The sequence below is a fragment of the Peromyscus maniculatus genome, chromosome 23, assembly GCF_049852395.1.
Source record: "Peromyscus maniculatus bairdii isolate BWxNUB_F1_BW_parent chromosome 23, HU_Pman_BW_mat_3.1, whole genome shotgun sequence".
NCBI lineage: Eukaryota > Metazoa > Chordata > Mammalia > Rodentia > Cricetidae > Peromyscus > Peromyscus maniculatus.
This window is the reverse complement of record NC_134874.1, coordinates 742,538-759,225: the sequence shown is the minus strand read 5'-3', so window position 1 is coordinate 759,225 and position 16,688 is coordinate 742,538. Positions and strand designations below refer to the sequence as shown.

The window sequence follows — 16,688 nt, the reverse complement described above, 5'->3', positions numbered from 1 at the left end:
TGTTGATGCCTTTTTAGGGTGTAATGTTTTTGATTCATATGTGGGATATAACTGTTTCAATGCAGGCACTGGAAGATTTGGAGTTGCCCACATGGGTCCTGTACAGTGGCCACCTATATAGGAATAGCAGATACCTGACAAGGCTACTTATATCCCCTCCTTCTGCTTCTGACTTGACCAAGATCCTCTTCACCCCAAGGCTAGCCTTACTTGCCCCTTAATTGCTGAATACCTCTTCTCTACCACAGCGTGAAGGGAAGGGGTTCCTTCCTCTCCAGACCCTGCTCTTTGTGCCCTCTGTGAGTGTCCTCCCCAGGGAAGCTGCCACACCTCTCATTCTGCTGTTTGACTAGGGTGGTAATTACTGACTTGTTGCTTACTTTTCTGCAAAAGCCATGAATGATGGTGTGTGGCAATGCCCTGGTATACTACTGGCCTGTGCTCCATGCTAGTATAGCTTGTCTTTACCAGCAGTGCTGATAACCAGCTACTTTCTGATTCTAAACGTGAACTATTCAGAATGTCCCTTTCTTCCTTTAGCCATTCCCTTCCAGAAATGACTAGTCTTGTGGTACCTTATTACATCTGCCTGTCTTGAGCTGGATATGAATGGGATTCTGTTTGTTTCATGTGGCAGTAATGTCTCTGTCTCCATTCTGGATAATGACATTTATAAAGTTGTCACATTGCTCATCAGACCTGTATGTGGATGGCTGTTTTGAAGTGTGCTTTTGCATTGTCTCGTGTAAGCATGTACATGCATTCCTACTGAATGTAAGCCTTTGAACTGGGGTCTCTGGCCAGCATATCCTTGAATATATGACTGTTGGATAGAGCTAAATGGTATGCCTCAATGGTATCCGAGTGCTGCAGCTGCTGTGCACCGCCCAGGGCCTCAGCTGCCTGGTCTCATGTGGTGGCTTTATTTTGCATCTTGCTGTTGAGTAGTGAATCTGAACACCTTTTTAATTGCCTAGTCAAGTTTTTTGGATTTTGGAGGTGTGTGTGTGTGTGTGTGTGTGTGTGTGTGTATGCGTGTGTTATTTTGTGGTTGTGTGTGTGCACACCTGTGTGTGCATATGAGTGTGAGTGACTACAGAGACCAGAAAAGGGAATCGGTTCCCTTGGAACTGGAGTTACAGGCTGTTGTGAACCTTCCAGTATAGGCACTGGGAACTGGACGCAAGTGCTCTTTAACTATTGAACCATCTCTTCAGCCCAATATTTTCTAACTTTGATTGTGTGGTGTGGTGTGTGGTGTGGTATGGTGTGGTGTGATATGGTGTGTAGATAGGTCAGAGAATAGCTTGCAAGTGTCAGTTCCCTCCTTCCACCATGTGGGTTCTGGGGCTTGAACTCAATCTTGGCAACACAGACCTTTGCCTGCTGAGCTGTCTTAGTGTCTGTTCCGTGATGAAGGTTGTTTTGTTTTCTCCTTTCTCTTCTTCCTACTGTCATTTTGGGTACTTTATGTCTGATGCACTCAGGGCACCCATACCATTGTTCTTTATCTGTTATCCTCATCAGGGCTTCTGTATCCAACTTTAGAGATTCTCTAGGTCACCATGGTGCCCTCCTTTATTGTCCTCTGGAAATGATTTTTGTGGGTCTTGTGCAGTATGGTCATCTTTTAAACTGCAGGTTTTGCTAGATACTCTGAAAAGTGGTTGCATGGTTTGTGTGGTTTTTTTTTTGTTTTTGTTTTTGTTTTTGTTTAACAATAGCTATATGGTCTCACATGTGAGCACCTCATTTTATATTCCCAGCCAGGATCAGATGTGTGCTCCTGGGTGCTTAGGATGTGAACAGTGGCAGCTTTTTTTTTTTTTTTGTTTCTGTTTTTCGAGACAGTTTCTCTCTGTTGCCCTGGCTGTCCTGGAACTTATTATGTAGACCAGGCTGGCCTTAAACTCAGAGATCTGCCTGCCTCGTGCATGAGTGTCAGCTTTTTTGTTGTTGTTAAGATTTATTTCTTTATTATGTATACAGCATGTATGACTACAGGCCAGAAGAGGGCACCAGATCCCATTACAGATGGTTGTGAGCCACCATGTGGTTGCTGGGAATTGAACTCAGGACCTCTGGAAAAACAGTCAGTGCTCTTAACCTCTGAGCCATCTCTCCAGCCCAGTGTCAGCTTTTTAATGTACATGCTTCATAGTCTAATAAAGTGAGCTGTCCTGTATGTTCTGGGCACCTCTGTCTGCTACAGTTTTCTGTGGACATGCTTTTGTATTTGGACTATGATCAGAGGTCTTTGTTTTGGTCTCCTTGTGTCAGCAGCTGTGGTTAGTACCATACACTAGGTGTGAGATGAAACCACAAGGTTTCTTCTCATTCTTAGAGTCTATAATTTTTGGTGGCTTCATTTCCCCCTGTTTCTTTTGGCATGTTACCATCTGTAACCCATGTCAATGTTTTGTTCTTTCTCGGAGCTTTCCTGTCTAGCTTGATAGTAATTTTAGAAGTTTTAGATCCATCCATATTTCTCATTACTGGAATGCCTGTCATTCAGCATGTATATGAGAATCTTAAAAGAAGGGAAGTACTTCTGGAGGCTTGCTGTTGCTTGCAGTACTGGTGTCGACTTTAACATTACAAAGTCCTTCATTTGCCAAGTCCACCATCAAGTCTCAGTGCATACTTCCTTTAGGCCCTCAAGAGCATTGAGTATCTGGAGGAAGATGCCCAAAGGTCCACAGGGGAAGCTGTGCCTGGATCCAGCACTGTAGTTGTGTCTTCAGACTCCGACAGCTCTAGATATGATGAGGAGCCATCGCAGCTGGAGGAGCTGGCTGACTTTATGGAACAGGTTTGGAGATTTTTTTTTCCTTAAAGCTAAGAATTTTAACATTTGAACCCTTTTGTAAAATATGTTTGCTTTGATTAAGAACAGTTACTTTTTAAATTAAATGTTCGTGAGAGGATTTTATGAGGCATTTTATTGATCTTTATTAAGTTGCTACTAACCCAGTTCAAAAAAATGTATTTTTGAAATAGCTTACACCAATTGAAAAATATGCATTGAATTACTTGGAATTGTTCCATACGACCATTGAACAAGAAAAAGAGAGAAGCAGTGAGGTAAGAGAATCAAGTTTTGGTCAGTTTAACATATTAAAAGTAAAAATTTTCAGGGTTGGGGATTTAGCTCAGTGGGAGAATGCTTGCCTAGCAAGTGCAAGGCCCTGGGTTCGATCCTCAGCTCTGAGGTAAAAAAAAAAAAAAAAAAAATTTTTTTTGCTGGGCGGTGGTGGCAAACACCTTTAACCCCAGCACTCAGGAGGCAGAGGCAAGTGGATCTCTGTGAGTTTGAGGCCAGCCTGGTCTACAGAGTGAGATCCAGGACAGGCACCAAAACTACACAGAGACCCTGTCTCAAAAAAAAAAAAAAGGTAAAAATTTTCAGTGCTGAATTTGATTTGAGCTGTGATGTCACTTCATGTAATTAAAGGGACAGAGCCAAATTGTGGTGGTGGAGGCCTTACTGAGACAGATCTTGCAAGCCCTGTGCAGGCAGCTGGATTGCTTGCTTTTCACCTTGATGTCATTACACTTGTTTTGAAGTAGCTTGGGGTTGATACAGGGTTACATGTTGAGGGGCAGAGCATGTGCAGCAGTAAGAACTGAGACATCCCTCAGCTGGGGAGATGGGGCTCTGCCATCTGTGCTTAGTGGCTAGGGGGTTGACCTCTAGGAAGAGGTCAGAAACACCCTGCTGGCTCTGACCTTGGAAGTCCTTTCCCCTGTGCTTTCTCTTAGCAGGATTTGGTGATGGCGTCAGTGAGGGACTGGGAATCCCAGAATGCTAGGGCCCTACAGGAAAGAGAGGCCCAGCTGCAGCTTGAGCAGGAGGAGGCAGAGCTTCTCACCTACACTCGGGAGGATGCTTACAGCATGGTAAACTAAAACTCAGCTCCTTTTCTCACCTGACTGCTGCTCTGACACTTTGAGGTCTTAACTGATATTCACGTAACCCTCAGTGGATGGTATTTCCAGGATTTAAATAAACACAGTTTTAAATCCACAGTCACGCTTGAATATTGATGAAAGTATGTGATTGTGGCATGTAGCATGAAGTAATACCTTTGTTGTATTTTAAGCTTGTTTCTGTTTCATAGGAGTATGTCTATGAAGATGCTGATGGACAGACAGAAGTTATGCCGGTACGTGACCCCTCTCCCTGAATGCCTGAGCAAAGACCAACCTTCGCATAGCTCAGCAGCTTATGGAACCTGCTTTCTCTATGCAGCTCTGGACACCACCCACTCCTCCTCAGGATGACAATGACATCTACATTGACTCGGTTATGTGTCTCATGTATGAGACCACACCCATCCCAGAAGCTAAACTGCCTCCTGTTTATGTGAGGAAGGAGCGCAAGCGACACAAAACAGATCCCTCAGGTGTGTGCCCCTCTCTCTGTTGGAATAAGAAGAGGGACCCACCCACCCATTGTCTCTTGTACCATGTTCCTGGGTCCTCCTATGTAAGGAAGGAGCCTTGATGGTGACAGTTGTTAGTACTAGAAAACCACTAGGAGGCTGGGTGCCATGGCATACATCTGCATTCCCAGCCCTTGGGATGCTGAAGCAGAAGGATCATAAGAGTTCATGGCCAGCCTGTGCTAAATATAAATAGTGAGACTGTTTTGAAACCCCAGAACAGACAAATAGTAAACTCAAGAAAGTGGTTTTACTTTTAGCAGTTGTTTCCATCGCCCCTCGGTCTACATGCCTTTTGTGTGCCTTCTTTCCTTTTTTTCACCCCACTGGTGAGGAAATCTCTGTCCTGTATTGCTGAACTCTGCCCCTTTTCAGCTGCAGGCAGGAAGAAGAAGCAGCGGCATGGTGAGGCAGTTGTCCCACCACGATCCTTGTTTGACCGGGCAGCACCTGGCATGTTGAAAATCCGACGTGAAGGCAAGGAGCAGAAGAAGAACCTGCTGCTGAAGCAGCAGACACCCTTCGCCAAGCCTCTGCCTACCTATGTCAAGTCTTCTGGGGAACCTGCCCAGGACAGTCCCGACTGGCTCATTGGCGAGGACTGGGCCCTGCTGCAGGTAAATGGCTGTGTTGTCTTTGTGTTGAGCATTCCCATGGTTTGCTTGCTCCCCAACATTGGTGATTCACAGTGCTTTGTGGTGTGTTTTGTAGCAGGAATCTTAAGAGTTCTTATTAATAAAATCAAACCCGAGGCCAGTTATTGGGGGTCAATGCTGGTAGATCAGAGAGACAGAACAAGCCACAGCTATCTCACCTCGCCGGATCCTCAGCTGGTCTTGTCTCCTCAGACTGGAGGCCTCTGTGTCCTCATCCCAATGGCTCTCAGCTGATTGCTGCTAGAAGCCTGAATGCTTAACCAGCCAAAATGCTTCTAGTTTCTGGTCCTCACGCCTTATATATCTTTCTGCCTTCTACCACCACTCCCTGGGATTAAAGGCTGGCTTTCTGGGATTAAAGGCGTATGTCACCATGCTTGGCTATTTCCAATGTGGCCTTGAACTCACAGAGATCCAGAGGGATTTCTATCTCTGGAATGCTAGGATTAAAGGTGTGAGTGCCACCATTTTCTAGCCTTTGTATCTAGTGGCTGTCTGTTCTCTGACTCCAGATAAGTTTATTAAGGTACACAATATTTTGGGGAACACAATACCACCACAGTGTTTGGCACATAGAAAGACCACACCAGTGCATTTGAAGTGTGTTGACCTATGTGTTCTGAAACCTCATCCTCCAGGCTGTAAAGCAGTTACTTGAGCTGCCCTTGAACCTTACAATTGTGTCACCTGCCCACACTCCTAACTGGGACCTCGTCAGTGATGTTGTCAACTCCTGCAGCCGAATCTACCGGTCTTCCAAGCAGTGCCGGAATCGTTATGAGAATGTCATCATTCCCAGAGAGGAGGGGAAGGTGAGCTTTGAACCCCCTGGTCTCCCTGGGAAGAATTGGCCTCTTCAGTGGCCAGGTCTTGCTGTGTGTTTATTGCTGGGCAGTGCAGCTGTCCCTATAGACTGTGGTGAAGTCAGCCTTCTTGATCAGTGAGGCCTTCGTCTGCACAGTACCTGGCACGAGTAATGGACCTTCGTGGAGAGTCAGTCATCTTGCCCTTGATCATGGTTGATGTTAGCATACAGACCAGGTGCCAGCCTCTGCTGTTGCTGTAGTGTGGAAAACTGTGCCATTCAGGTTTCGGAGGAGTAAGGGGAGAACTCTTCTTTGACTTGTCACCATCTCACTTCAAGAAGAGTCTGCTGCTTTCAAGCACAGTTTGTGGTTTGACAAGCAGCCTGTTTCTGGGTTAACTTTGAGCATTGAAAGTGTTTATAGTGTGGACAAGCCATTCTGTCTATCATTTAAGAAGCCAGCTATGGTTTGCATCCTGGACCAAAATGAGTCGAGCTGCTGCTCAGGGTCATGCAGGCCTCTACTTGGCTTTTCCCCTACCTGCTCTCTGTTTCCATTTCTCCATTTGGCTTTCTTTACACAGCTCCCTGTTTTTTGTTTTGTTTTTGTTGTTGTTGTTGTTTTTGTCACTTAACAGCTAGTTTTTCTGCACAGTGTCCACAGGCCATGTCACACCAACATTTACAAATGTTCAGCCCTGATGCCAAGGCAGATGTGCAGAGAACACTGCCTTTCTGATCACGTCAGTATGTCTATTAGCATAGGAACAACAGCGATGTTGGCAAGACAGGCATCTAGTCCTTATTTTGGTACAGTTTGTGAGCATGACCTTGGTGTTAAGAGCCACATGTGCCCTCAGGATGAGGTTGCTACACTCACCTCACTTCCGTGACCACTCTGAACCATCTCTTGTCATTTCTAAAACACTCGTCTCAGAAGAAAGCATTTGTTTGCTTTTTTTTTTCAATAAAAAAGCAAGCCTTCCTCATGATACCATTCTGTGGTACCTCCACCGTAAAACTTCCTGAAATCTCACATTCACTCTTTTATGTTCTGGAAGCATTTATAATTATAGCAGCCATTACCTTAATATTGAAAAAAAAAATAAAGCTAAAATATTTTCTTCTTTTATAGCTGATTTGTGAAGCTAATCCAAAGAAAAAGGCACAAAATATTTATAAGGTACGAGGAGGTGTTCTGAATGAGATGGAAAGCTTTCTGTAAGTGCCTGTGAAAAGGAGCACAATGAGATTCAGACTGAGCCCGGACTCTAGTAGCAGAAATACAGCACTTAGGGTTTTCTCAAGTGCCTTTTATTCCTATGCATAGAGGCTTTGCTTCTTCATCTGAAGGAACCGCACAGTGACTCACTGAACCCCTCAGGGACATCCAGAGCCTCCCTGTTGTTCACACCCTGTTGAGGTCTGTGACATGGTGGCTAGATGCCAGTAAGCACACCATACCTAGCCCTGGAGCTGTCGTTCATAGCTAGAACCAACCAGGACTTTGTTGCTGAACACATGTCCTTGCTGCCTTTGGCCTTGTCTTGCCTTCACTCTGGTGGTAGGTGTGATGCACTGGCCTTACTCTCCCTTCTCCCTGCTTCCCTTTGTTTAGTTTTGTTGTTGTTGTTACTGTTGTTGTTGTTTTTAAATAGGAGAATGCTTATGGGGGCAGTGTTCAAGAAGCAGATCCATGTAACCGTGCATATTCGTTTTTTTAGTTCTGATTTTCCTTGGCATTCTCTCTGAACTTAAGGCATTTCTCCAGCAACAGATGTGTACATGTATATCACAACTACTGGATATACATCACTGACTGCAGTAATGGGGTTGGTCAGGGTTTAGAGATATTGAGGGGCAGAGAGAAAGTCCTGGGCAAGGTGGGGTTGTGGGCTCTTGTCCCTGACCTCTGACCTTGCACAGACTATCTCTGGACTTCCTATATATGAGGGGGGAGTGTTCAGATGTCTTGATAGCAAGTAGACAACTGTTGAATTTTGTTTACTTGTGGCATTTTTAAGCAGGAAGGATCACTAGATACAAGTGATATCACAGCCCCCAAAGGAATGCAGTTTTAGACATCCCTGTTACCCTCACTGTCCGCTATGGGTAGAGGGTATCTATGTGAGATTACCACTGCCTCATCTGTCTGTCCATGTGTATTAGACTCAGCAGTTGAAGACCTGCAGCCAGCCCTGCCATGTCACCTGCTGTGTGTTAACTCCAGAGTGTGACCCTAAATATTTTGTGCAACCTTTCTCTCCTCAGTGAAGGGGAGGCTCAACTAAGCAAAGTTCCTAAGGATTGGGGAATATTGCCAGCTACCAGCAAATGATGGCCACTCAGTGTCGCAACTGTTGTATTATTGTTATCCAGAAAGAAAGGAAGGGAGTGGGACTTGGGTGCAGCCATTGGAGCTTAGCTACAGGCTTCTGATTCAGAAAGTGTTGTTTCCAGAGTAGTTGTGTGTCAGGCTGATGGTCTAAACTTGATGAGTTCCTATCAATTTTGTTTCAGAGTAAGAACAACCGTCCACTCCGCACAAGCCAGATTTATGCCCAGGATGAGAACGCCACTCACACCCAGCTGTACACAAGCCACTTTGACCTGATGAAAATGACAGCTGGCAAGAGAAGCCCCCCAATCAAGCCTCTGTATGTTCCCTAGGCTCTCTTCCCATTACTGTGATTGCATCAGCTGAGAGACTAGTGACTGAGACTTGCCCTTGATTATGTTTTCCTCTTGTTTGGTAATCATTCTCTTGTTTCTGTGTTGCAGGCTTGGCATGAATCCCTTTCAGAAGAACCCTAAACATGCCTCTGTGCTGGCAGAAAGGTACTTCTATGGATCTGACACATTTTTCACCTTTGAAATGAGTTTGGGTAGCCACTTTTAAGTTCAGTAGAATGATGAACTATAGTATAAAACAGCGTGATCCACGATTTGGCCATGACGGTACAGGCCCTGAACTTGAGAAATCTTGAGGTCTTTTGCCTTTGAGCATAGTGTGTCTGGGGTAGCCCTGCCAGACAGACAGCAGCACATTGAGAGTCATGTCCTGCATTTGTAAGGAGCCATCATCTCCTCTTGCTTTGTGGCAGGGGCTTTGTCCTCTGGTATAGCAAATATGTTCCAAGGCTAAGAGAGGGATTGTAAAGAACTTTCTTCCTCAGGCTCTTCTGCTCTGCAGGCACAACTTTTGTTAGTTGTACCATAGAAGCTTATTAAGTTGGGGGGGGGGGGTGGGGAGGAAGGAGGAAAGGGGTATCTGTGGTTGGTATGCAAAATGAATAGAAAATATCTTAAGAAAAAAAAGCTTATTAAGTTTAGAGGTAAATGTACTTGGTTATTCAATAAAGGAAAAATAAATTAGTGAGTGGGTGGATTGTAAAATGGGAAGATGGGGAGATTGTAAGCATTCTCTTTGTAGCTGAGATCAGGGCTGGAGACTGGCAGTAGTTTTTTTGTTTTGTTTTTTGTATGTTCTCTGAGATGAACTATTAGGAAGAAGATCTGCTCAGGTGAAACAGCCAACTCTTTGTTTTTATCACTGCACATGTGCACACTGGTCGCTTTCTCTCCATCCTGTGCTTTCCTGTTAAATGCTGTGTGTCTCCTTGTCACATAGCTACAGGAGTGGTCCTTGCCCAATAGTCAACTCTTGATACATTTGCTGAGAGCCCAGTTAGCACTGCTCCGGGTGACATGGGCTTTTCACCTTCTGGTGTCCCATCTCCTGGGGCTGGACCACCATGTGGAAACTGGAATCCCAGCCCTGCTGTGATTTTGTTTGTTTGCCATAGGAATTACCTTTAGAGGTGCCTTACATTACTCATTTGTTATCTGCAGCAGTGCTTATTGATTGGGTGGAATGATGAGTTAATCAAGCTAGTGTTAGTAGGTCAAAGGCTACCATGGCACACAGTGCTTGTGAAGGGTGCTGGCATGCCTTCCAGAGGTATATGTAGCATGAAAGGGAGGAGAGATCTTCACTGTTGCTAGAATTGCTAAATGGTCATAATAAAAACCTGAAACTAGGTATTGGGGTAAATGCTGAAAGGTCAGAGAGGCAAAGGAACAAGCCACTGCCAAGTCACACCTCGACAACAACTCATCCTGAAAAGGCCTCAGCCAGAAAGGCTTCAGCTGAAAAAGCCTCTAGCTGAAAGGGACTTCTGCTGAAAAGCCTTTAGTTCCTGTCTCCTCACGCCTTTTATACCTTTCTCCACCCAGCCATCACTTCCTGGGATTAAAGGCATGTGTGCTTCCCAGTGCTGGGATTAAAAGCCACTGTTTTCTCTCCTAGACTGTGTCAATCTCATATAGTCCAGGGTGGCTTTGAATTTGCAGAGATCCAGAAGGATCTCTGCCTCCTAAATGCTAGGATTAAAGGTATGTGCCAGCACTAGTGGCTTGTTCTGTCCTCTGATCGTCAGGCAAATTTTATTAGAGTACACAAGATATCACCACATTTCCCCTTTTTTGTCTAAAATAATAAAAGAAGGTTATAACTAATAATAAAAACTATGTACAATAAGTACAATAAGCATATACATATGGTCAAGAATTACATTAACAATGTCCAATCCATAAACATTGGACAAATTCAGAAAAAATGCTCCAATATCTATCCTATTTTGGTGAGTCCAAAATGTTGTACCTAATTCACTTTCTGTCCTAACTTGTATTACCAAACGAATAATATCTTTTGATGTCTTTCAAAATTACACACTTTACACCTCTTTAGTGAGTTTCTTTTCTGAATTTGTTAACAAGGAAGACGGTAACTATCTGGTCTTCAGCTCCCTCAGAGACCCAAGAAGAAAATATTACCTAAGTAAGCAGGAAGTACATGCAAGCGACTTCCAAAAAATGTGATAAATGACAGAAATAGCTGGCTCCCTGGACAGTCACCCAGGGTTCCTCTGCAACGTTAGGGCATCCATCTTCAGCCTACAGGCCTAGCATATCTAACAGACTTATCTGTGAAGCAGGATTTTCTGAAGGGCTGTCCTACCTTGTCTTGGCAAGGTTCAGCAGTCGTTTCTTTTGTGTCTTGCTTGTCCATTTGGGCAGCATACTGTCAGCAGTCGAGGCAAGGGCACTTCCTTGCCCAGTGGCAAGAAAGTAAACTCCATATGAAGTTTCTTTGATGCTCATTATCTTCTCTGAAATAGATTGGTGCTGCCGGGGGTAGACATGTCTCATTGTCATAAAAAAAAATAAAAATTTAAAAAGATCTGTGTTATTAAAACATCTTAAATGCCATATTCTGTAGATCTCTGAAGTGTCTGAAGATAACTTGTCTATCTAAAATATAACTGTTTGACCTTGAAAATACACCTAACCTGACAAGTTCCATTGTTAATAGGTGACTAACAACTAACCTGCATTTCTTTATATCTTAAATAGTTGGTAATAATAACTTTTAAGGACTAGAAATTTGCATTACATTGTTAAGTGAGCTGTATAGGTACAATACCTTGAACAAGATTAGAAGTGTATGTGCAGTATGTTCTATCAAAATTAATATCAAATTTGTATCAATATACAAAATTTGCATACAATATACAAAAATCCAATCCAATGTAAAATATTTAAAACCAGTAGTTGCTTTTTAAAAGTAGATTCAATAATCTAACCTTTTATCCTATTACTTCCTATATCTTTTTTTCCCAGATTCAGTAATCTACCTCTTATCGATATCCTCTTTTTTCTTTTTCTTATCTGTGAAGCAGATAAGATGATGAACTAATCAAGCTAGGTTTTTTTTTTTCCCCCAAACAAGAACCCTGGATCTAATTTCCTTTGTTTAGCTTTTTTTCCTGGCCATTACCAGTTAACAACTTGTAACCAACCATCCTAAACAATGACAATTATCCATAACCCATTGAAAGACCAAAAGCTACCCACCCCACCTCTTAGGAATGTGGGTGTCATGTTCTTAAAATTACTTCCTGTTGTCTGGGGGTAAAGACATCTTTAGGGGATCCTGAAAAGAAAAATTTTGGGTTAACTGTCAGGTCCTGGGAGAGATAGCTGTATCATTTGTTGTCCAGTCTTTACATAATGGGAAAGCATAGAGCTTGTCTCAAGTCCTGGCTAGAGTAGTCTGTGAGGCTGTATCATCTCAGCTAGCCATCTTGATATTGTCCTGAGCAGTTTGTAGTCCAAAGCCAATCTTTGGGTGGTGATTGTCATTGTGGGATTACATCTTTTCTAAGTCTTCAAAGGTCGCTATTAGGTGTGGTTGTGGTTCACTGCAGAAAATCTTTTTCTTGGGACAAGTTTTCCGGATGATTTGTCCTTTTGCTTCAGATGTCTCATTTGTCCAGTGTTCTTTAGATTCCTTAGCTGGATGACTTCATTTTTCTGAAAGACAAAAACAAAACCCTTCCCCAACCCTAAATTTTGGGGTAGTTTCCCTTTTCTAATCTTTATCAATTTGGATTTATAATTTCTCCTTAAATTTTTGTTTTATTTTCTAAAGCAGTTTTGTCATCCAGAGCAGTATGGTTTCTTTTTTTTTGTTTTGTTTTGTAAGACAGGGTTTCTCTGTGTAGCCCTAACTGTCCTGGAGCTCAGTTTGTAGACCAGACTGGCCTCAAACTCATAGAGATATTCCTGCCTCTGCCTCCCACTGCTGGGATTAAAGGCCTGTGCCACAACGCCTGGCAGTTTTTTAACACAAGCCTGAAATATAGTCAGTCTGATAGCTGAGACTATAACAGAGTGATGTAGCTAGAAGATTTCCTTTGTTCCAGCCTGCCAGCGGTCAGGACAAAATCTCTCACTCACATCCCCTAAGTAAACACACAGAGGCTTATATTAATTATAACTGCATAGCCATGGCTCAAGCTTTTAGCTAGCTAGCTCTATATCTTAAATTAGCCCATAACTATTAATCTATGTATGCCACATGTTCCATGACTTTATCTGCATTCCATTACATGTTGCTCCTTGGGCAGTTTTCTCTGTCTCTCTCTCTGTCTGTCTCTGTCTCTCTCGGGCAGCTGTCTGTCTGTCTGTCTGTCTGTCTGTCTGTCTGTCTGTCTCTCTCTCTCTCTCTCTCTCTCTCTCTCACACACACACACACACACACACACACACACACACACACACACACACACACACACACACACCCCTACCTTCTTCCTGTCTCTCCCTTTGAATTTCTTGCCTGCCTCTAAGCTGCCTTGCCATAGGCCAAACAGCTTTATTTATCAACCAATCAGAGAAACACATATTTGCAACATACAGAAAGATATTCCCCCATCAGAGTGACTAATATATGAGTGATGTATGGACACCCTGGACCAAAACACAGTTTATCTTGGTCTGTAATGAATGGGACAACGCGTGTTTTCATCAAATATTCAGGACAATATGTAGTTTAAAACTAGTGAATTGTGGGGCTGGAGATAGTACTCAGCAGTTAAGAGTTTGGTTTCTAGCACCCATGTTAGATGATTCACAACCACCTATTTGTTACTGAAGCTCCCGGGAATCTTCTGGCCTTCATAGACTCCTGTATTCATGTGCATAAGCTCAAACACATACACATAGCTAGAAAATTAAATCTATAAGAACAAAAAAATAATGAATTGTTTCTAGAATTTTCCAAGTAATTTTTTTGACCATGGCTGATATATGTAACTGAAGCTGTAGATAAAAGGGCTTTTTACCTTTCAGTGGAATCAACTATGACAAACCGCTGCCTCCCATTCAAGTTGCATCTCTCCGTGCAGAGCGAATTGCAAAAGAAAAAAAGGTATAGTGCCCTGGACCCTGGGTCCTCTCAGAAACATGCTGCTGTGAATGCTGTCGCCCTGGGCTGGGTCCAGCTTCTTTAGCAGCTTCTCTTCTCATCTGACCCTTCTAGGCTTTGGCTGATCAGCAGAAGGCCCAGCAGCCACCTGTGACACAGCCACCCCCTCAGCAGCAGCAGCAACAACAGCAGCCACCACCACCTCCACAGCAGCCACCACCACCACTGCCTCAGCCACAGGCAACAGGCAGCCAGCCACCAGCAGGACAACCTGCTGTCCAGCCCCAGCCCCAGGTCCAGGCCCAACCACAGCCTGTGCAGGCACAGTCAAAGGGGCAACCCACGATGACAACTGTGGGCAGTGCTGCTGTGCTGGTGAGGACCTCCCTCTGAACGCACAGGGTGATCCTGGGGAAGCCTGTGTTTTCACCTGACTGTGCCATCCTCCAAGGCTCGTGAACTAGTCTCACTGGGTTGGGAAGGTGAAGCTCTTTGGTACAAGGATCAGGGCTCAGGAGAAATGGGTTCTAAAATTGGGTATAGTTGCAGATACTTTTAATCCAAGCTTGAGGGAGATTGAAACAGGATGATCTTGAGTATGAGTCCAGCCTCAGCTGTAAAATAAGACTGCGACTGAAAAAAAAAAAAAGGCTGGACAGATGAGCTTGTTGCTTGTTCCTTTCACTCACTGCAGGGAGACAGAGCAGTACCTCCTGTGTCAGTGTGCATGCACAGCCACCACCTGAAGATGCTCCACTTATGCCCACCTACTTTCTCAAGCCATAAGCATACAAATATCCAAAGGAAATTCAGAGTTATGGGCCTGAAAGACATAATTGTTGACATATATACTTCAGTTCATTTTTCTGTGATGTTTGTCACACAGACATTGAAACCACAGGTGGAGTCACACTTAAAGAGAACAGGCTGTCGACCAGCCGTGGAAGTGTTTGTGTGGTCATCCCATATGAATGCTGGCTTGGGTGGTTTCCTCGGGAGCCATCGAGTTTATTTTTGAGATGATCCTTTATCCTTTACCTGAGGCTTGCAGATAGGACTAAGTAGGCTGGCCAGTGGACCCCAGGGTCCTTGTCTGCACTTCACCAATACAAGGATTACGAGCACACACCACTACTTCTGGGTTTTCACATGGGTGCTAGGAGTCAAACTTAGGTCTTCATACTCAAAGCAAGCATTTTACCACCTGAGACATTGTAGCTAGAGTTTTCCTGCCTTGTGCACAGTCAGGACAAATCTTTGTCACCCGCCAGTCCCACAGCCGCTCAGACCCAACCAAGTAAACACAGAGACTTATATTGCTTACAAACTGTATGGCTGTGGCAGGCTTCTTGCTAACTGTTCTTATAGATTTATGGAAATTAATCCATTTCCATAAATCTATATCTTGCCACGTGGCTCGTGGCTTACCGGCATCTTCACATGCTGCTTGTCAAGGTGGTGGCTGGCAGTGTCTCCTTCTGCCTTCCTGTTCTTTCTTTTCTCCTGTTAGTCCCGCCTATACTTCCTGCCTAGCCATGGGCCAATCAGTGTTTTATTTATTGACCAATCAGAGCAACACATTTGCTATACAGAACATCCCACAGTAAGACATCTTCTCAGACCCTGAATCATTGCGTTGAGCTGTGGTGGGGTTTTTGTTTGTTTTGTTTTGTTTTATTTTCCCGAGATAGAGTTTATCTGTAGCTTTGGAGCCTGTCCTGAACTAGCTCTGTAGACTAGGATGGCCTCAAATTCACAGAGATCCTCCTGCCTCTGCCTCCTGAGTGTGGTGGGTTTTGTATATGGTTGGGTAACATTCTTTCTTCACTGAGATGGTACATTTACTAAACATTGTATGGTGTGGGAACTTTCACGGAAGGGCTGATGGGCAGTATCTCCTGCCCATTGAAGTTCACCTTCCTATGTGAATAGAGTAATGACCACAGGAAGAACCTGGACAGTGGTTGGTTGGCAGGAAGATTCTTCCTGAAGAGGTGGCATTTGAAAGTTGACAGGAAGGCATTCATGAGAAGGATGGAAGCAGCTGGCACAGAGGCTTGCATATAGTGTGTGTGTGTGTGTGTGTGTGTGTGTGTGTGTGTGTGTGTGTGTCCGTGTGCCCGTGTGCCCACATGCGTAGGGGCGCTCATTCTGGAGGTAATGCATGTGGTGAGGGGCAGCATGGGAAGGGGAAGACAGCCTGGAAACAGCCCAGGTGCTGATGCACAGAGTGGAGTCTAAAGGCAGCCTACGGAAATATGCTCAGGAATTTGCATTGGCTGATGATAATTGTTTTTGCAGTTTGTGCAGCAGAAGGCCTGACCTGAAGTTAACCTGAATTTCTGTTTTCAATAGGCAGGAACCATTAAGACATCAGTCACTGGAACAAGCATCCCAACAGGTAAGGAGGGTGCAGAGGGCTTGGAAATGGACTCAGTCCTTTTTCTCTGACCTCACCCACATCCTCCTCTTTAGGCACTGTGAGTGGAAACGTGATTGTGAACACAATAGCGGGTGTCCCTGCTGCTACCTTCCAGTCCATTAACAAGCGTCTGGCATCACCTGTGGCTCCTGGAGCTTTGACTGTGAGTTGTTCCCATGTTCAGAGAGCTTACATGACTTGTATTTTGGGAAGTTTATTTGCTTTTTGAATGTTCTACAAATGAGAAAAATCACTGGTCTAGTTTGAATTTCATAAAATAAGTAACTGATCAATTTGGGAATCCTCAGGTGTTAGGAAACTGTCATCTGTTTTAGTAAGGAAAGGTGAGTTTCCCCATAGGACAAGTTTTCAGAGAGGAGAGAGGTGGTATATGAAGAAACAGCAGCTAGTCCCCTTGACCCAGGTGTCCCTTAGCTTTGCCTTACTTGTACCATGGGAAGCAGAGGTGAGGTGGTGGTTGCCTTGGTAGAGTGCTGTGCTGGAGTGTGGAGCACAATGCCATAGGAAGGGAGCAAGCAACCTGACTTCCTGGGGCAGGAGAGAGAGCCACCACAGCATGAAGGTAGAG

General features: G+C 44.2%; 1 protein-coding gene across 46 annotated transcripts in view; it reads left to right on the top strand.

Annotated features, from left to right (window-relative positions):
* Positions 1-16,688, top strand: part of Ep400 (E1A binding protein p400) — a 111,355-nt gene that overhangs the window by 82,735 nt on the left and 11,932 nt on the right. For 26 of the 46 annotated variants that reach the window (XM_076561159.1, XM_076561166.1, XM_016002601.3 and 23 more), the window contains 14 exons: positions 2,654-2,812; positions 3,001-3,084; positions 3,763-3,900; positions 4,122-4,166; positions 4,253-4,406; positions 4,821-5,062; positions 5,740-5,913; positions 7,042-7,089; positions 8,427-8,563; positions 8,688-8,744; positions 13,602-13,680; positions 13,792-14,052; positions 16,033-16,078; positions 16,153-16,262. In XM_076561159.1, the coding sequence (XP_076417274.1) occupies positions 2,654-2,812; positions 3,001-3,084; positions 3,763-3,900; positions 4,122-4,166; positions 4,253-4,406; positions 4,821-5,062; positions 5,740-5,913; positions 7,042-7,089; positions 8,427-8,563; positions 8,688-8,744; positions 13,602-13,680; positions 13,792-14,052; positions 16,033-16,078; positions 16,153-16,262 (1,734 nt within the window). The remainder of the gene's footprint in view (positions 1-2,653; positions 2,813-3,000; positions 3,085-3,762; positions 3,901-4,121; positions 4,167-4,252; positions 4,407-4,820; positions 5,063-5,739; positions 5,914-7,041; positions 7,090-8,426; positions 8,564-8,687; positions 8,745-13,601; positions 13,681-13,791; positions 14,053-16,032; positions 16,079-16,152; positions 16,263-16,688) is intronic. The other 20 variants (XM_076561179.1, XM_076561174.1, XM_076561178.1 and 17 more) reach the window with 3 other exon arrangements.